At 33.7% G+C, this 22,084-nt stretch overlaps 1 protein-coding gene across 2 annotated transcripts in view; it reads right to left on the reverse strand.

The window, feature by feature from the left end:
- Window positions 1–1,871: 1,871 nt before the first annotated feature.
- Window positions 1,872–22,084, reverse strand: part of LOC102801116 (gamma-2-syntrophin-like) — a 103,139-nt gene continuing 82,926 nt past the window's right edge. For both annotated transcript variants that reach the window (XM_085507802.1, XM_085507803.1), the window contains 15 exons: window positions 21,532–21,588; window positions 17,832–17,889; window positions 17,508–17,551; window positions 15,323–15,364; window positions 14,480–14,564; window positions 14,009–14,088; window positions 12,841–12,980; window positions 12,214–12,343; window positions 11,477–11,515; window positions 10,300–10,416; window positions 9,584–9,655; window positions 9,094–9,246; window positions 7,724–7,816; window positions 7,120–7,233; window positions 1,872–6,836 (listed from right to left, as the gene is read on the reverse strand). In XM_085507802.1, coding sequence (XP_085363928.1) covers window positions 6,699–6,836; window positions 7,120–7,233; window positions 7,724–7,816; window positions 9,094–9,246; window positions 9,584–9,655; window positions 10,300–10,416; window positions 11,477–11,515; window positions 12,214–12,343; window positions 12,841–12,980; window positions 14,009–14,088; window positions 14,480–14,564; window positions 15,323–15,364; window positions 17,508–17,551; window positions 17,832–17,889; window positions 21,532–21,588 — 1,362 coding nt within the window. In that variant the 3' untranslated portion in view covers window positions 1,872–6,698. The remainder of the gene's footprint in view (window positions 6,837–7,119; window positions 7,234–7,723; window positions 7,817–9,093; window positions 9,247–9,583; window positions 9,656–10,299; window positions 10,417–11,476; window positions 11,516–12,213; window positions 12,344–12,840; window positions 12,981–14,008; window positions 14,089–14,479; window positions 14,565–15,322; window positions 15,365–17,507; window positions 17,552–17,831; window positions 17,890–21,531; window positions 21,589–22,084) is intronic.

Here is a 22,084-nt window from a genome sequence, read left to right on the forward strand (position 1 = left end):
GACATCCTAACAGTTTATCCCATGTGTGTGTTCATCTGTCTAGGTGATGTTTGTATGCATAGCATGGACATCGTAACAGTTTATCCCATGTGTGTTCATCTGTCTAGATGATGTTTGTATGCATAGCATGGACATCCTAACAGTTTATCCCATGTGAGTGTTCATCTGTCTAGGTGATGTTTGTATGCATAGCATGGACATCCTAACAGTTTATCCCATGTGAGTGTTCATCTGTCTAGGTGATGTTTGTATGCATAGCATGGACATCCTAACAGTTTATCCCATGTGTGTGTTCATCTGTCTAGGTGATGTTTGTATGCATAGCATGGACATCGTAACAGTTTATCCCATGTGTGTTCATCTGTCTAGATGATGTTTGTATGCATAGCATGGACATCCTAACAGTTTATCCCATGTGAGTGTTCATCTGTCTAGGTGATGTTTGTATGCATAGCATGGACATCCTAACAGTTTATCCCATGTGTGTGTTCATCTGTCTAGATGATGTTTGTATGCATAGCATGGACATCCTAACAGTTTATCCCATGTGAGTGTTCATCTGTCTAGATGATGTTTGTATGCATAGCATAGACATCCTAACAGTTTATCCCATGTGAGTGTTCATCTGTCTAGGTGCTGTTTGTATGCATAGCATGGACATCGTAACAGTTTATCCCATGTGTGTGTTCATCTGTCTAGGTGCTGTTTGTATGCATAGCATGGACATCCTAACAGTTTATCCCATGTGTGTGTTCAACTGTCTAGGTACTGTTTGAATGCATAGCATGAACATTCAAACAGTTTATCCCATCTGTGTGTTCATCTGTCTAAGTGCTGTTTGTAAGCATAGCATGGACATCCTAACAGTTTATCCTATGTTTGTGTTCATCTGTCTAGGTGATGTTTGTATGCATGGCATGGACATCGTAACAGTTTATCCCATGTGTGTGTTCATCTGTCTATGTGATGTTTGTATGCATAGCATAGACATCCTAACAGTTTATCCCATGTGAGTGTTCATCTGTCTAGGTGCTGTTTGTATGCATAGCATGGACATCGTAACAGTTTATCCCATGTGTGTGTTCATCTGTCTAGGTGCTGTTTGTATGCATAGCATGGACATCCTAACAGTTTATCCCATGTGTGTGTTCAACTGTCTAGGTACTGTTTGAATGCATAGCATGAACATTCAAACAGTTTATCCCATCTGTGTGTTCATCTGTCTAAGTGCTGTTTGTAAGCATAGCATGGACATCCTAACAGTTTATCCTATGTTTGTGTTCATCTGTCTAGGTGATGTTTGTATGCATGGCATGGACATCGTAACAGTTTATCCCATGTGTGTGTTCATCTGTCTATGTGATGTTTGTATGCATAGCATAGACATCCTAACAGTTTATCCCATGTGTGTGTTTATCTGTCTAGGTGCTGTTTGTATGCACAGCATGGACATCCTAACAGTTTATCCCATGTGTGTGTTCATCTGTCTAGGTGCTGTTTGTATGCATAGCATGGACATCCTAACAGTTTATCCCATGTGAGTGTTCATCTGTCTAGGTGTTGTTTGTATGCATAGCATGGACATTCTAACAGTTTATCCCATGTGAGTGTTTATCTGTCTATGTGATGTTTGTATGCATAGCAAGGACATCTTAACAGTTTATCTCATGTGTGTGTTCATCGGTTTAGGTGCTGTTTGTAAGCATAGCATGGACATTCTAACAGTTTATTCCATGTGTGTGTTCATCTGTCTAGGTGCTGTTTGTATGCATAGCATGGGCATCCTAACAGCATGTACCATAACTTAGGCTCAGTATGAAAATGCAGCACATGTCATGTAATGCAAATAGTAAGAATAGCTCTACTACTAGTTGTTGCAATAGACAAGATGTATAATTACTACATTACACAAACAAATAACATTGTTAAAACAAACAAGATCAATATGAACATCACCAAGAATTTATTAGAAAAGAATATGTAACTTAGATTTTGAAGTACAGTGATACAAAATGAAAATCTCATGATATTGTGAGTTCCTTGTACACATCCAAGGAAACATATTTTAACAGAAATGAGTGAGATAATCATTAAAAAAAACAAAAACATCTGTAATATGTTTTGTGAATACCAGTATGCAATAACACTAGCAAAAACAGCTCAAGATGAACACCAACCAGGTCACAACTTTTCATATGTATTTCTTGAAATGTAATTATGCTATAATATGCTATTATGTGTTAATCTGGCAATTGATGTGATTTCATATCAAGATCAAGATCACGCTACTCTTTATCTAATAAATCCTTGATATTTCTAGGATGTACTTACATATATAAAGTATGAAAAAAACACCTTAATTGGAATCTATAATATGTTATCCGTTTTATATTAGAAAAATTTACAGCTCAAAATTCTTAGAAATGTTTTATTTTTCACCCGAAGAAGGATGTCTTCCTTTGATCATAAAAAACACCTATAGTTAGACCAAAGCACAAAATAGATTCTATAAACCAAATACATTTTCACTGACAATTTGCAAAATGCATTGTTAAACATTTTTTCTCAGGACTCACAAAATTAACAGAAATTTGTGTATTGTGAACTGAAGTAGTTTTAAAATTTCTTTAGAGTGTGTAGTTACATTACTAATGAAATGACCTGTATTCAAATGTAGCAGTAATATTCTGCACTCATGCATGTTAAACAGCTAATTTGCATATACATAAAGTGAGTGCATATTTCATAGTAAACAGATAAAAAAAGTAGTGTCACATTACAAGTGCATTCAGCAAATATTTCAGCCATAGCAAATAGTATATTTTACTTTTCAAGTAAAAGATGCAATGTGAACAAAAGAAAATGTTTTCCTTCATTAAAGAATTCAGAAATGAATACATTTTTGTTGTATTGATATGATAGTTTGATTTTAGATGAAAGGAATAAAAATTCTGAGATACCAGATACTGGATTCTGAATACATGTATACTGACACAATGAGGCACTCATATTTGAACAAACAAGATTGATTAAAGCAACATTTTCGTACAAATAAACTTTTTATTTCAGACTAAATATGGACCTTTTGAACAAGATGATTTTTCTACCAAATTGTCATATTTATTTTTTTCAATAATTTCTTTGTTAATTTTGAACAAAATAAACATATTTTTTAATTACCAATTCACAGGTCTTGCTCAAACATTTTAGAGAAAAAAAATAAATGTAGGTTTATTTTGTGAAAGGTCATATTGTTTAAATATCCATACTAGGGGCTTACGCGATAAGATAAAAATCCTAATTTTAATATCATCCGGACATGTAACAATTGCTCTATTAGTTGCATAAAAGCTCAATTCAAAAACAACAAAGGTGTGTCTATAATCTATCAATGATCTACTATACAATTAATTCCATTTTTAGTTTTTATGTGCATTTCTGTTTGAGATGTACCTACTTCTAATAGAACAAATATTGGATAAATCCACTCTTGAAAATAGATGTGTGTTGGTGCAGTCATAATCTTCTTTGGAGTATGTTGTCATTTTCGGATATAAAATTAAATAAATTCTTTTTCGTCTGATTTGCACATTTCTTGTATTATATATCATGTAAAATGAACAATTAATTCAAGTATGCGAACATTTAAAGTCACCTCTAATGTATCTTTTTCTTAAATAACAAACATCTAACATCTCCTTCATTCAATTTGATTTGATCTATTCTGTCCATTCGATCCAAAAACAAGAAAAGAATTTGGAAAACCTTGACCAAATAGGTTGGCAAGTAAGTTAACATATTTAATGTATGTCTTGTTTTCAATCAATGGGCAAGTCTACAATAGTTTTGCTATGTTAAAGTAGAAGAGAATCATATATATACATAATAAAGAATTGTTAAACATTCTGACAAATAATTGCATAGATTTAACCCCCAAAATAACATTCTTTTTCAGATTGGTCAACAGCGCCACCTAGAGGCAGGAATCTTTTATTGACAATGCGTAGGAAAAGCCATAACTTAAAATCAAGTTAAACAAATGAACTTCAAAAAATTCTACAATTTTGTTTTGATGTACTGATTTCATCAATATCAATACTGATTTCATCAATATCAATACTGATTTCATCAATATCAATACTGATTTCATCATTATCAATACTGATTTCATCAATATCAATACTGATTTCATCAATATCAATACTGATTTCATCAATATCAATACTGATTTCATCAATATCAATACTGATTTCATTAATATCAATACTGATTTCATTAATATCAATACTGATTTCATTAATATCAATACATCATAAAGCGTAGGAAAACATACTTTTTAATTATACAAACAATTTGTCGTCATAAACTTTGATTGGTTAAAAAACCTGGCAGTATTAATGAGGTAAACTGAGGTAATTTAAATATATCATTATAAATCATTGCCCACAAACAGAATAACTCAAAATTTCAATTTAAACTTCAATCTTGATTTCACACTATTTGATTATTACAGAACAAATGTGGTAAGCTTATAATAAAAACTATCATCAATGAAATGTAATTGAAAAATGCATGTGTGAACATTTATTATTGTTGTTGTCAGCGTGGTATTCGTATCAGTGTGTTGACATTTGCTGTATACAAAGTGTTTCTTGATAAAACACATGGGCTTGGCCATTAAAATCTGGGGAGGGGGCTTGATATTGATAAAAATAAAGAAAGAAACTGTTGCCAACAAAATTTAATAGTGAAATGACAGAAAAAGAATAACATATAAAGGAAAAAAAAAAAAAGAAGACATTGGGCAGTGGAGAGCACCAAAAAAAAAATTGTTTACCCCTCCACCTGAGATTCTAATAGTCAACCCTAAAGCTAAAAACCTTACCTTGATCATCTGAGATTAAAACCAATATAATCTTATCTGGTATAAAAACTACCAGGTATACATGTTACAGGGCATCTACTGAAATGTATACACTTCTAATGAAGTAAATATAGAAGTAAAAAACTGAATACAAAAATTATCATTATCCTCATTTTTGATTACTCTGTGTATATATACAATTGATTGCATGTAGAAATAGCTATTAAACTTGAATGGCTCCCAAATAGTGACTTTTTATTACTTTTATATAACATAGTTAAACTCTGGTGACCTTGCCCTTTGTTATATAATATAATTCCCTTTATCATAGTTTGTTTCAATATGAATATGCATTGTCATAATTAATTTTGAATACAAACAAGTTTTGGGGTTGAACCAACAGTGGGGAATCAGTCTACCGAATGTCCTTGATTGATGTAAATATCTTACAAAAACATTGGTGCCAAATTTGTTCAATTATTTTAAGGGACATAATTTCCAGCTTTATTCAATGTAATTCAGATATTTTAGCATAAAAACAAATGCCTCATCTTGGAAAAAAAGTGCTGCATTTAGATGTGTATAGATTTATAAAACATGAAGATAAACAATTTGCTTAATTGAACACATACAACAATGCATATTTCCACTGAGATCAGTGACCTTTGAATGTGTATCACCAGTGATCAGTCAAGTCAAAATATTTTATCAGATTTTCACAATTTTTGCATGATATTTTCACACAGGACATCTGTCGTTCATACTAAGGGAAGAATTGTTACTGAAGAATTAGGTGACCAAGTTTGAAAAAATTTGGAAAAGAATTATTAAAGTTATTGTGCACACAATAACAATTTTCAACATCGATGACAACGACAACGACATTTTCCCCTTAACATATTCATCCCTTCCATCTTTGATGATACAGGAAATGTAAAAACCACTAAAAAGCTTGTCTAGATCATTGAGAATGACATTTTGTCACATCCTACTAACAAAGAAAATACTAATTGGAAGATGGTACAAATATTTATTGAGTTTGACATTTTTAATCTGATCAAGTGTATGTGTCATGTTTGACATGGGTCCCGTTCAATGTATACAACTTCTGTAACATACACTCAACTACATTTGATTTAAGTTCTATGATAAGATTACATTTTATCTCAGATTTAATATTGCGTTCTATGAAATTAATCCCAGGATATATATACCATATTTTCTTTATTAGTAGCACATACAGAGGTGTATCTATGCTTTAAATATTCAGCATATAATCTATGTAATTTTGAGTTGTGCTTCCAAAATAGCAAATATGGTATTAACAAATCTTTTTTACATCCAGTTCTGCAGGAAAATAAATTACTACTATATATCAAGTTTGGCAGTTTCATAGGTATAGTGTAAACCCCCCTCCCCCTCAAAAATTTTTTTCCAAAATATGATAAAAATAATATAAATAAACCTTGGTTAGCATAGACTTAAAATGTAATATTAAAATACAAACAATAAAATAGATTGCTGCAAGATTTATAGAAAAGATCAATGAGATAACTGAAAGCAGTACTGGTTTATAAAGGAAGCACTCCATAGAAATGTACTTCATAACCGTATTGTTGCCATATACACAATTGGTCAGTCTCTTGAAATACTATGCATAATTTTGCATATTCATAGACTAGATCAATCACATCACCACACACAATCAGGTGACACCACTTGACCAATCAAGTTCGACCATTTGATCACATGATGCAGGAAGTTGCATATTCTATCAATCGGAAGAGAAAAGTACATATACAATGCATGTATTGCTTGTAATACCACCTGACCGTCAAACAAAACAGTTTTCTGTGGGAACTTCGAGCTGTGCAGCATTCTTCATAAATACTGGATCAACAGCAGCGAGTTTGGAGGACAAGAAGCCATGCATACAGTAGAGTAACTTGGTGAGGTTTGGACATTCCAACTCCTGTAAAAAAAACCAATACACATTGCGGTTACGGCCTTATACATGCAGACTGACATACTAGATTTGGGTTATAGTACAGTACATCAGAGAAGTTGTGTGTTAGATCTCAGCAGTACAAATCTGAGTACACGCGGTATCCAAACAAGTGGTATTAGATTTAAGAGACTGGTTTGCAAATGCACTTGCAATGAGAACAAGAAAAACAGACACAGCAAAGAACAGAAAAACAATAATAGAACACTAGTATACATACATGTGCAGTTCTGTCATTTTTACAACTCACCTGTGTTTCTATCAGATTCACTGAGGAATTCTGAAAATGAAGCTTCACTTTGGCTTTGCCATCATCAGAAGATCCTTTCAACTGTGAAAATCTATATTTCCATAAAATTATTTGCTGGAAGTGAAGCACACATAGTACTTTAGGATACATTGTGGTTCACACAAAGTTTAAGAAAAGTTCATGTCCAGTTAAAAAGAGTCAGTTTTGTCTTATCACATTTAACCATTGTTTTCTGTAGTGTTTGTTTTATATGAAATCATGGGAATAGTTATTCAAGGACTTTGAAGCAATAAACTTCTTTGGGATTCACAACAAATCACCAAAAAGTAGCAGCCAAGGGACGTAGTTCGGCATGAAAACGTCTGCTCACATTGTCCTTATTTATCTATTTCATGCACTATATGCCAAATTTCCTGAAAAGTGTTATTATAAAAAACATCATGTTCGTGTAGTCACAGAGTAGACGTTTAATACTGAATGCGGTAATTGTTAAAGCTTTGGTTAAAAATGGGGATCCAGTTAGTGTCACATTCATATAAACAGAAAGGTCAAAATCAGTCCTAGATTTGCAAGCTTCTTTGTCCAAAAGCAAATAATTCCTCACCTTATTTTGTGCATCAAATAATGTAAAACCATTATTCCAATCTAACGTCAACCCAACAACTTTACCTCGCCATGTACATCCGTATGTTTTACTCTGAAATGTAACAACACCTAGATTACGAACGGTATGATTGGGTCTAAAATGTAACAACACCTAGATTACGAACGATATGATTGGCTTTGAAATGTAACAACACATAGATTACGAACAGTATGATTGACTCTGAAATGTAACAACACGTAGATTACGGGTGGTATGATTGGCTCTGAAATGTAACAACACGTAGATTACGAACGGTATGATTGGCTCCGAAATGTAACAACACCTAGATTACGAACGGTATGATTGGCTCTGAAATGTAACAACACGTAGATTACGAACGGTATGATTGGCTCCGAAATGTAACACCTAGATTACGAACGGTACGATTGGCTCTGAAATGTAACAACACGTAGATTACGAACGGTACGATTGGCTCTGAAATGTAACAACACCTAGATTACGAACGGTATGATTGGCTCCGAAATGTAACAACACCTAGATTATGAACGGTATGATTGGCTCTGAAATGTAACAACACCTAGATTACGAACGGTATGATTGGGTTGGTGGATGGAAAACAATACCCCCAAGTGATTCCTCAATCACAAACAATGCTAGCTACCTTTATTTTACAATTACTTCAATTAATTAAACAAGCGTTACGGCTGTCCGAAAAGAATATTGTGGTAGCCAAGTTGAGCAACACAGACCCATAAGATTGTTCTTGAAAACTGCCAGCTCAATTTGATATCAAGTATCAAAGCAATGAAGCTGGTAGTTTTCAAGAAGTTGTCGAAAATAGCATTTTTCAACAAAAATGACAAAAATATTTTCCAAAAATAGAGAATTGAAGATATCAGGAAATAAACAAATCGGACAGAGGTCCACCCAAGGTCCACCTACATACCAAGTATCAAAGCAATTGAGCTAGCAGTTTTCAAGAAGAAGTCGAAAATGCAATTGTTTACAGATGACGGACAACCACCTCATAAAAACCATTAATATTGGCAAATTATCATACCAGCTCAAAAGATGGATCATAGTACAGTTTGGGGTGAAAAAAAAGATGGCCGCCACCAACTTACCAGCTTTCAGGCAGATTACCTAGATTTCATTATCTCAAAATAATTGAATCTGATTAAGATTCTACTTCTCCCAGGAAAACTTACGCAATCTTGACGTTAACATACTGCCCTCATAAACCTGTACATGGTTATACTGAGAAGTCACATATCTGACCTTGGTAAAATACTATATTTTTGATGACTTGAATATTCAATTCAGCGATGTCCCAAGAAAGGTCTGAGTGACAGTGGTGAGTTACTTACCCCTAGTTTGGCTACAGCTGAATTAGAAGCTTTCTGTATTGCATTGAACCACACATGCATTTCACCTTTACTTTCACTACTAAGGTAATGCTCTTCATCTGAACCACTCTTCAAAGAAAAACTGTTCTGCCTGTCATCCGCAAGTTCAGACTCCTGAAAAAAAAAATGGTTGAAGATAGCCTACTACTAGGAATAGTCACATTCTTTCAATAAAACAATACTGAAAACATACTTTAAATACACTTGTTAATGCTCCAATACTATTGATACAGTGAATTGCCAACATTTTACTGTTTAATGGTGAAGCCATATTACCCTCCAAATTATTTATGTATTATTTCGGTTTTGTAATTTTGAGAAAGTCAACATTATTTCCCATTAATGAAAATTCTTGATCAAATTTATTGAAAAAGTATACAATTTATTTCGTGACAAAGGATGACTTTAGCTCCAAAGGTTGAATACAAAAACATAATCAAATTGAAGATACCTTGAATGTTCTGCATAGAACTTCATATAATTTGTAAGTTCTCTCACATCGGACCCAGTCTCTTGTATTGACCTAGAACAGATAAGAATTGATGATGACGATGGAGATAACTGTTCATCTGGCAACAATCAAAGATTGGCCTTATGTACTAGTTCAAATTATTGTTTATGATATTTTGAATTATAAGTGAGCAAACTTTGTGAATGTTTTCGTTACTATTATCTGAATAATTACATGCATGTCAGTGAGTTCATTTCGCACACAGAAATTTGACAACATTGATACCAGTGTGAAATCAAAATTGACCAAAATTTAAGTGCAACATTCGCCACATTTTTTCATTATTTTTTGAGGTTAATTTTGGACATAATTTTGGAGACATGACATAATTTCCAATTGGCTACAGATGCATTTTGTGAATACTGCTGTGATCCAGAAGGTTATAAATATACAATTGGGACAAATTTTTAATTGACCAACTTTGGTTATTTTTCCAGAAGAGACAAATATTAATTTTGTTAATATATGACATTAACAGAAAGTTGCACAAATTGCACTGCGTAATTTGGAGAGATCCCTGAGCAAACTGTACAAATGGGGGTACTGAGCAGTGGAACCACCACCCCTACTCCGACCCCGTGTGTCTTTCAATATTAATGACCTGCTACTGTTAGTCAATCAAATTAAGCTAGTAGTAACCATAGCAACCAACTTACTGGTGGTGATTCAAATAACATAATTTCTGATCCTCTTATTGCCATGAATTTTGATTTCCAGTGTTGCCATGACCGACTTGCTGGAAGACGCTCACTTATCCACCCCATATGTAGTACCTATGCAACAAAGACAAGAAAAGTTGATGTAACTATCTGAAAGTCAAAAAAAGTTGAAATAACTATCTAAAAGTCAAGAAAAGCTGACGTAACTATCTGAAAGTCAAGTTAATTCCGATTATCATGATCTTAACACACCAAAGAAACAAAGTGGTCGTAGAAAGTAGTGCAAAGTAGAAATTGAACAACACTTTGTTGTGTATGAATTTTTAATCATACAGGGAACATAAACCGCACTTATGTGAGGAAACATATAACAAACTTTTAAACCCAGTAGTGAATTTAGTGATAAATTTATACCATACGCAAGTATAAAAGTTTTACACAGATTTTGAGTATCGATAACAGGAAAAATTGAAAAAAGATGGGAGATAAAAAGTAAAATTATACACAAGCAAATCACTACGAATGTGATAATTTGATAAAGAAGCCATGCACAGATGACACATGTACATACCTGGTTCTATTGTGTTTGGGAGGAAGTATGATTGCAAAAGCATCTCATAAAGGAAGCAAGGATGTTAATAGGAGGAGAAAACAGATGAGGAGTTGATGATAGAATTAAATGCTGAATTATGATTGGCTGATATGGCCAGGTGAAGGTTCCAAATGCTAATGAGATGCAAATTTATTTCAGTGAGTCCACCAATGACAAAGCAAAGATAAAACAAAAGACAAGTCATGCAGAATGGTGAAGTAGTCAACATGCTTTTTATTTATGTTTTTTTAATTAACTTTTTGAAAGCAATAATTCTTCCCGCCAAAAAAAAATGATGCAACATGATGCACATTTTTATTTATAAATGTGGAGAAATGGTTACTTTGATCTATACAGTAAACTTTATATGTGCATCACACAACTCATCAACAATAAAGTTCGGTGATTAAATCAGTTTATCATTTACACAGTCAGTCAATAATAATAAAACTAAATATGACTGTTAAAAATATACGTATATTAGTTAGATTCTTAGCATTATGAAAAAAATGTGCTGATACCAACATATAATTGTAATATATAGCAGAAACATTCATATATAAATTCACACTTTAGGCTTACCTGATCAGTGTGTGGCAACAAATTATTAGTAATTTTCATCTGTAATAACAATTACAAATATATTTTATTAACAAAAACAAAAAAACTCTTATTTGGAAGTATTCTTGGAATACAAAGAATATATTCAGTCTAGGTATTTAAATCTAATTGGTTATAAATTTAAAAGTATTTAAATCTGATTGGTTGTAATTCAAAGATAATCAAATCTGATTAGTAATAATTCAAAGACATTCAATTCTGATTGGTTATAACTCAAAGATATTCAATTCTGATTGTAATAATTCAAAAGTATTCAAATCTAATTAGTAATAATTCAAATAACACTTTGAACACTACAAGTTTATTGCCAAAATATTTGTACAACATTTTACATATTTTTATAAATTTTTCTAGAATTGTTTTGTTAAGTTTGTGCTAAATGAAAAAAAAATAATTGGATACAAGTCTGTGGGTTTATAAAAGGTGACAAAAGTTGTTAATTCTAGCATTGATGGTATATTTGCATAATACACAATGTATGTTAATTCTGCCAAACATTCTTGGTACATTTGCACAATATGTTAATTCTACCCAGAATTGGTGGTATATTCCCACAACACTGAAGTTCTTTTCTTTCAGGTAAGGTAAGGATCAGTGAAAATAAAATTCAGTGAAAATATTGCTAAACACAACATTCATAACTAATTCACAAGATGTACTAAAGTTGTTGTCACGTTATTGACTGTTAAATCACTTACTGATTGCGCATTTAACGTGGCGATATTCGCCGATATTGCTTTCATCCAATCAACAAGCTCTGCTAAATCACTACAGTGTATGACACCTGATGATGTGCCGTCCATTGCACAGACCTCAAAGGCTAAATTTCTGAGAAAAAGAGGATAAATATAATGCTTGATTACCAAGTACCAAAAGATGAGTATCTGAAAAAAGATTCCCCTCTCTCGATCTATTCCCACCTCTGTAAAATTATAACAGAAACATTTCATGTGTTTGGATACAGTACAAGAACAACTTCAACAGGTTTTGTTACACTGAAAAAATAGTTATGATGAATTCAAAGGTTTTTGAGATTAGTTTCGAGTTTGTGTTTAAAATAAAATGTTGAATTTGCTTAAATTAACACCATCTTTGATTGGGGTGAAATTAACATGGCATCTCAATAACAGTTCACCACTTACAAAACTTTGATGGGTTATTTGTAAATCAGTTTCTTTGTCTGACCAAATTGTTGAAATTTGTAATACATCAATCTTTATTATACAACTTAATCTTAATTCAAATAATAAATTAAATATCTTCTCATTGGCATTTTTTTCTTTCATTTCACAAATCATCAGCTGCGCATTTGACGATATACATACCTAAGTTTATCACTACCAGGCATATATCTTGTTATCCGTGCCATTAATAACGGCACCATTAAAACATCTGACCACCTCTTTTCTAACTTTGGTGATGTCGTTGTTTCATCTATTACTATAGCATCAGCACCACTGGATACCTGTTATAAACAGTGTCCTCAGGAGTTTGTTACAATGAAACTTTTGTTTTTACAAAACATACATTGAAAAATGGAAAACTTTCTCAGTCAGTTCAAATATATTTCATAGTGACTTCATTAAGAGACAAAGTTGTCACATTTATAGAATTTTGTCATTCATTTTTTGACACTATAAAAGCTTGTTATGAATCAGTAACTTTTACAAAATTCAAAATGATCACTGCAGATTGAGTTAGCGCTCTTGTCCAATAATGCATGGTGATACCCAAGCTTTAAATAAGCAGTACTATTGACACTTTCAACTACTCACATCTTTCAAGCAGCATTTCTAGTTATAAATTTATGAAAAAGCACAGTATAACTTAACCAAGAATCTTGTATAGAAAATAAGAACAAAGACGTGTACCGGTATATGTTATTTTTAAAGTAGCAACATTGTCAGAAGCACCACACAGTCTGTTTGTACGGTATGAATTTAATTTAATTTTTGCTATATTTTTATTATTTTGTAATTGTTTTTATTATTATTATGTATTTTATTTTGTATTAATAACTATTGCCACACTTGTGCGCTTTCATGATTACCAAAACTTTTAAAAAACTGCCAGCAAATAAAAAAGAAATTCAAGTGTATGATAAAAATAAATAAAGTCCAAATTAGGATCTTATTTTAATCAGATTGACCTACAGATAGCAATTAATTGTCAGAGATATGCTGAAGTCAATTGCACATTTGCAAGCAAGCTTTATTAAGTATATTCAAACAATTGTTTTATGCTAGGTTGTGGTTAAATGTTTTTTGTGATGTACTGTAACAATGGTGATCACTGGTCAAGAGCAATGTTTATATTATGAGCTGCAAATAGTGCACACTATGCAGAAAAAGACAAACCAGAGAATAATAGAAATGTAGAATATGTAGTTATTTTAAGGTTCACAGTCATCATGCAGCAAGTGTTCACATTTTATATCAAACATAACACAATGCATTACAGCGACTTTGACTATCAAATAATACTTTGCTCTACCTCGCTTCCTGAGTCTGGTCCATTGAATTGTGAGTTTTCTAGTCCACCATTTTCATTGCTAGCTTCTGGGTGTCTTTTTGCTGGTGAATGAAAAAATACTGATTAGATAATAACATGGTGAATGAAAAAATAAATACACGTTGGATAATAACATGGTGAATGAAAAAAATACAGATTAGATAATAACATGGTGAATGAAAAAATAAATACACGTTGGATAATGGTGATCTTTTGGCAAATGAGATACAACATTTCTTCTGTGTTTCACATCGCCTAATGACGCTGTAGATATCAGCTATATAGCAATACTACTTTTTGTCTCATTGTTATAACAGTCCGTTAATCATAAATAGTAGATGGTATTTGTTCAGTATTTATAAGGAAGTACTTTTTCTTAGTTCCAAACAGTACTGGTTTACTAGTTTCTTTGCACAAGATTTTTGCTTGAAATATAGCGAGATGGTTTCTTACCGTTTTGTTTGAGATAAGGTGTTGCGGCTTTAAAATGACGAACTGTTAACGTAACTTCTGGACCTGCATTCTTTAATGCAGCTACCTGTAAGGATAATTATTGCAAATTTTTAGGAATGTTTGCAGTGTAATCAAGGAGTGCATTTATGTGCTTGTCATGAGAGAAATGTTTTTAGTTTTTACACTGTAGGTGATCAAAAATATGCATAACACTTAACTGCAAAACACAGACAAATATTGGAAGTATATTTTAGCCAATCAGAGAATGAACAGATAAACCATAAACCCTTTGAACACAATATCATTTTTGTGTGCAACATAATTATGTAGTTTTCTACAACTTCCTCATTTTGGATCAAATGGTCATCCTTTCTCATTTTGAAACAAAAACATTATGCGAGCTCATTTTGTGTCAAATATTAACTTAATAATAAATGTGCCATAAATATCAGATATCTAATTTCCAGGTTAATCTAGCTAAAATAACACATTCTCTAATAGACAGTACTTTTTAAGTACATATCAGGGAAAGGTTTTATACCTCCCAATTCTTGATGCATAGTCAAATGTATTTCAATTTCAGGGAATTGTAACATAATGAGGAAGATCTAAGTTGCCAAGGAAACAGGGGCAGAGCACAGAGTTACCATGCATTATTCAATCTTCATCAATCACCAACAAGACGACAGGTATCCTTGAAGATGACGGATAATGTTGATGCATAATTATAGTGCTAGAAACATTTTAACAACCGTGTCCACTTTTAGTTTCCTGGTAATATGACACATATAGCAACAATGAAACATATTTATATTGTGTGAAATGTAAACCTTGCATACTTACAGCATCGTCATGTGTGGCATCCTCTATACTGACTCCATTAACCTGACAAACAAGACCAGAGTTAATAAATTGAATAATAATGCATAGTGTATGAACGACAGGGAAGCAAACACGTGGATGTAAAAGCATAAATATAATTATTATAATTTTAATAATATGATGTCATACTCCAAATGCATCATGGTCATTTTGTCAGATACATGGTGGATATGAATATATATATTCAAATAAGTCATGAAAAAGAATTAGAACCTCATTGGTGTGTGCCAGGGCTTGGGTGGGTATGTGTCAGGGCTTGGGTGGGTATGTGTCAGGGCTTGGGTGGGTATGTGTCAGGGCTTGGGTGGGTATGTGTCGGGGCTTGGGTGGGTATGTGTCGGGGCTTGGGTGGGTATGTGTCGGGGCTTGGGTGGGTATGTGTCGGGGCTTGAGTGGGTATGGCTCAGGGCTTGGGTGGGTATGTGTCAGGGCTTGGGTGGGTATGTGTCAGGGCTTGGGTGGGTATGTGTCAGGGCTTGGGTGGGTATGTGTCGGGGCTTGGGTGGGTATGTGTCAGGGCTTGGGTGGGTATGTGTCGGGGCTTGGGTGGGTATGTGTCAGGGCTTGGGTGGGTATGTGTCAGGGCTTGGGTGGGTATGTGTCAGGGCTTGGGTGGGTATGTGTCAGGCCTTGGGTGGGTATGGTTCAGGGCTTGAGTGGGTATGTGTCAGGGCTTGGGTGGGTATGGTTCAGGGCTTGAGTGGGCATGTGTCAGGCCTTGGGTGGGTATGGTTCAGGGCTTGAGTAGGTATGGCTCAGGGCTTGGGTGGGTATGTGTCAGGGCTTGAATTGGCATGTGTCAGGCCTTGGGTGGGTATGGTTCAGGGCTTGAGTGGGTATGTGTCAGGGATTGAATTGGCATGTGTCAGGCCTTGGGTGGGTATGGTTCAGGGCTTGAGTGGGTATGTGTCAGGGCTTGGGTGGGTATGTGTCAGGGCTTGGGTGGGTATGTGTCAGGGCTTGAATTGGCATGTGTCAGGTCTTGGGTGGGTATGGTTCAGGGCTTGAGTAGGTATGGCTCAGGGCTTGGGTGGGTATGTGTCAGGGCTTGGGTGGGTATGTGTTAGGGCTTGGGTGGGTATGTGTCAGGGCTTGAATTGGCATGTGTCAGGCCTTGGGTGGGTATGGTTCAGGGCTTGAGTGGGTATGTGTCAGGGATTGAATTGGCATGTGTCAGGCCTTGGGTGGGTATGGTTCAGGGCTTGACTGGGTATGTGTCAGGGCTTGGGTGGGTATGTGTCAGGGCTTGGGTGGGTATGTGTCAGGGCTTGAATTGGCATGTGTCAGGTCTTGGGTGGGTATGGTTCAGGGCTTGAGTAGGTATGGCTCAGGGCTTGGGTGGGTATGTGTCAGGGCTTGGGTGGGTATGTGTTAGGGCTTGGGTGGGTATGTGTCAGGGCTTGAATTGGCATGTGTCAGGCCTTGGGTGGGTATGGTTCAGGGCTTGAGTGGGTATGTGTCAGGGCTTGAATTGGCATGTGTCAGGCCTTGGGTATGTGTGAGTGTCAAGGCTTGGATGGATATGTGCCAGGGAGTGTATCAGGGTTTGGATGGGTGTGTGTGTCAGGGATTGAGTGGATATGTGCTGGAGCTTGGATAGATATGTACCAGGGCTTTGATGGGTATGTGCCAAAGCTCAAATGGGGGAATGTGCCAGGGCTTTGATGGATATGTACCAGGGCTTTGATGGATATGTACCAGGGCTTTGATGGATATGTACCAGGGCTTTGATGGATATGTGCCAGGGCTTTGATGGATATGTGCCAGGGCTTTGATGGATATGTGCCAGGGCTTTGATGGATATGTGCCAGGGCTTTGATGGATATGTACCAGGGCTTTGATGGATATGTGCCAGGGCTTTGATGGATATGTGCCAGGGCTTTGATGGATATGTGCCAGGGCTTTGATGGGTATGTGCCAAAGCTCAAATGGGGGAATGTGTCAGGGCTTGGATGGGTATGTAGAACAACATAGCCAGGGTAAATTGGATTTTTTTGCTACAAAAATTTTATTTGATTATTTTGCATTGTCATGTGAACTTAACTGATAATGGTGAGTGCTGTAACAGTGTACATGCGTGTGTCTGTATGGGGTCACACACAGCGGATATACAAAGTTTTATAACTTTAATAATAATATTGCTCACCTTTATAATAGCATCTCCAACATAAATCTGTCCAGTTTGATCAGCTGTTAAAGACGTAAAACGACGACAATAATAAATAAACTCAATTTCTTTGCATTTATATAGAAAGATTTCAAAGAAGTGCAGGAATCTCAGAGAAATATAGTGATTTCAGAGAAGTGTTTCCAAGAATATAGAAGTGATAACTGAAAACTCTCTATAAATGACACTTTTCCCAGTCTCACAAACTATATACACTAAGCACCTGTCAACCAGACAATGTTCACAGACCCATTGATACTCAGTTTTTTACTTAATTTGATTTATTACATTATGAACACTAACCTGCTTGATCTTTGAAAATTCTTGAGACTAAAACAGGAATATTATGTTCAGCACCACCCTAGATAGAAAACAATATTAATAGTTCCAAAAATAAAACAAAAATGCTGCCAAGCTGAAAATGAATCCACCGACTGTAGAAGTATTAATTTTCAATATTCTTAGCATACTAATTTTCTATTGTAATTTTAGCATATTCAAATTCACAAATTTTCTATTGTAATTTAGCATTTTCAAATTTACAGATTTTCTATTGTAATTTTAGCATTTTCAAATTCACAGATTTTCTATTGTAATTTTAACATATACAAATTCACAGATTTTCTATTGTAATTTTAGCATTTTCAAATTCACAGATTTTCTATTGTAATTTTAACATATACAAATTCACAAATTTTCTATTGTAATTTCAGCATATTCAAATTTTCTATTGCAATTTTAGCATTTTCAAATTTTCTATTGCAATTTTAGCATTTTCAAATTCACTGAATTTCTATTGTAATTTTAGCAATTCAAATTCTCAGAACTTCTATAATTGTAATTTTAGCATTTTGAAATTCTCAGATTTTCTATCGTAATTTTAGCATTTTGAAATTCTCAAATTTTCTATTGTAATTTTAGCAATTTCAAATTCACAGATTTTCTATTGTAATTTTAGCATTTTCAAATTCACAGATTTTCTATTGTAATTTTAACATATACAAATTCACAAATTTTCTATTGTAATTTCAGCATATTCAAATTTTCTATTGCAATTTTAGCATTTTCAAATTTTCTATTGCAATTTTCGCATTTTCAAATTCACTGAATTTCTATTGTAATTTTAGCAATTCAAATTCTCAGAACTTCTATAATTGTAATTTTAGCATTTTGAAATTCTCAGATTTTCTATCGTAATTTTAGCATTTTGAAATTCTCAAATTTTCTATTGTAATTTCAGCATATTCAAATTCACAGATTTTCTATTGTAATTTTAGCATTTTCAAATTCACAGATTTTCTATTGTAATTTTACATGGATCCAATTTAGTGCAAAATAGCAAAATTAAGTTATAGTAAATGAATGCATTTACAGTATTTTTTTATAAACTGTTATACAGATAACATTTATTATGAGAAGGTTATGCTAATTTATACAGACAGGTATCAAATATATTATACAGTATAATCTTTTATGTACTTTGAATGGCATCATTTTGGCACAACATTTTTAAATATTTTTCTACAATTGTTATGTTAAATTTTGGATGAAATGATATAGGTACAGGTTTCAGTCAAAAGTTTGAAAAAAAAACCCTTGTATTAAAGATTTGTTTGTGAAAGGTGGCAGATTAACATAATCAAACAATGTAATGATACAGGCATCACAACGTAGTGTGATAAAAGCAACGCTCTAATACAAATCACAAGAACAAAGAAGAATACCAAATTTAAAATTGCAATGTTTCTTTACTTTAGTATTATATGGACTTAAGTGCTGTGACTATTTCAGACACACCACTTAACATAGTTTGGTTTCGGTTACATCATTATTTCAATGCCTGACATTCTTGTTTAAGTCCACCCTCTTCTTTCACATAACTCAGTCCAAAAAGTGGACATTCCATCTACACAAATACAAAACCATAATACTGTGTGTACAGGAATAAACTGAAAACACAATACTGATAATAAATTCATCTTTCAGTCAGAACTATGGTGACATGCTTGCTTTTATTGGCAACATCAGTGCTCCAACTGAATTCTATATCAGTTCAGTCCAACTGAATATACTTTAAACACTTTTAGCAATTTGTATTAATGTCATTGTCAGTGCAAGTGGTTCCTATTGTATACTGATTACACATCTGAACAAAAAGTGGAACTGTGTCTGCAGACTTTTGAACGCTTAACTTGAGTGAACTCCAGAAAGTGAGCCATTTCTACCAAGACTCTCCTTGGTTTGTAAATTAAACAGGGTATACCTAGGGGCAGGCAGGATAGGTGTGGACCCCCTACACCACAGTGAAGAACACTGTGTGTTCTTGACCAGATAGAATGTTGGATCTGATTTGTTAAAGAGTTGGTATGCTAAGTTTTTACTGAGAAACACCCTCCTGCTTTTTCTGAATGGAAAAACAAAAATTAATCAAAGAAAGCTTAGAAAGAACTCCCGTGTGCTGAGAGTTTTGGAGACACATTAAAAATTAATTCAAAATTACTTATACTTGAGATATTGATGGAATAGCTGAAAACTAATTATGCAAATAAGGTAACTAATATGAACAGATTTAAGTGTAAAACTAATAAGGTCTGCACAATGTACCAAGTTTCATTGAAATGTGATTAGAACCAAAAAAATATTAATTATTATGCTAATTAGAGAATTAATATGAACAGATTTTAACCCAAAATTAATCAGGCTGTCTATTGTCCTAGAGCATTTATGGACCAAGTTTTATTCAAATGTGATGATCAATACTTGAGATATCAGTATTAATTAATTATGTTAATTAGGTGATTAAGAAGCATAACTATTTACCAAAAACTAATATGGTGCATAGTCTTAGGTTCATTGAAATGTGATGGGTACTCTTTAAAAGTTTCATTGAAATCCAATGAGTGGTTTTTAGACATCAGTGCAACAGCCATAGAACAGCAACAAATTAACTAATTATGCAAATTAGGTAATTAATAGGCACAATTATTTATCCCAAAATTAATCAGGTCTCTGCATAGTCCTAGAATATCTATGTCGCAAGTCTCATTGAAATGTGATGATTAGTACTTGAGATATCAGGTGAAAAGCTGAAAATTAACTAATTATGCTAATAAGATGATTAATATGCACAAATATTTACCCAAAAACTAATTAGGTCTCTGCACAGTCGTCAAGTAACTATGTACCAAGTTTCATTGAAACATGATCATTACTACTCGAAATATCAAAAGCTGAAAATTAATTAATTATGCAAATTAGGTAATTAATATGTACTGATATTACCCTAAAAACTATCAGGTCTGTGCAGTGTCATATGACACCTATGTACCAAGTTTTATTGAAATGTTATGATTAGTACTTGAGATATCAGTGGAAAAGCCGAAAATTGATTATTCATTATGTAAATTAGGTAATTAATAATATTAACAGATTTTTACCCAAAACTAATAAAATCTGCGCATTAGTTCAGAGCATCCATGTGCCAAGTTTCATTGAAATCCAATGAGTGGTTCTTCAAAAATCAGTGGAACAGTCATAGAACAGCTTAAAATCAGTTTAACTTAATTATCATGCAAATTAGGTAAACAATATTCATAGATTTTTACCCAAAACTAATCAAATCTGCACACTAGTTCAGAGCATCCATGTGCCACATTTCATCAAAATCCAATGAGTGGTTCTTTAGATATCAGTGGAACAGTCTTGGAACAGCTAAAAATCAGCTAAGTATCATGCAAATTAGGTAATTAATATTCATAGATTTTCACCAAAACCTAATCAACTCTGCGCATTATCCCAGAGCATCTATGTACCAAGTTTCACCAAAATTTGATTAGTGGTTCTTGAGATAACGGTGGAACAAAAAAAGTGACATACATACATACATACATACATACATACATACATACATACATACATACAGACATACAGACAGGGTAACTGCAAAGACTCCCTTTTGTGCTTCGCACAAAGTACAATAAAACACAACAAAATTTATTCTCACCTTAATGCTGAGTCCTAGACCCCCGACTCGCTGTCTTTTAATACAAACTGTTCTCTCCTTAAAAAAACAAAAATCAAAATTACAGATAAACTTATCGCTGTGACAATTAATTTTGATGAATACCTCTTGTCCATTTGTTCGAAAATTAAAAAGAAATTATAGAAAAATACATAAAAATGTTCAAAACACATGCATGGTGGTTGGATGATGGTTAATTCATATTGTCTGAGATGAACATAAAAATATTCAACAATGAATTGCCAGACATCTGTGAATGGTTAGCTGATGATAGGAACCATTCAGTGGGACATACATTCTATATTGATAATTGCCTCATATTTGCTTTGTATGGGGGTCATGACCTGATATACGATTCGCTGACTAGACATAGTAGAGACAAATTGAATAATAGGATCATCCCTTGCCATTTTGGTAATTCAAGCATTGTATTTTAATTGCTATGACAGTCCCTTTAATGATTTTACTGAGGAGCCATATGGACATGTACTTCACTCAAGTACGATTCATGTCATAGGATTATGAGCTGCGTTTT

The sequence above is a fragment of the Saccoglossus kowalevskii genome, chromosome 14 (genome assembly GCF_978046115.1).
Source record: "Saccoglossus kowalevskii chromosome 14, keSacKowa6.1, whole genome shotgun sequence".
Classification (NCBI taxonomy): Eukaryota; Metazoa; Hemichordata; class Enteropneusta; family Harrimaniidae; genus Saccoglossus; species Saccoglossus kowalevskii.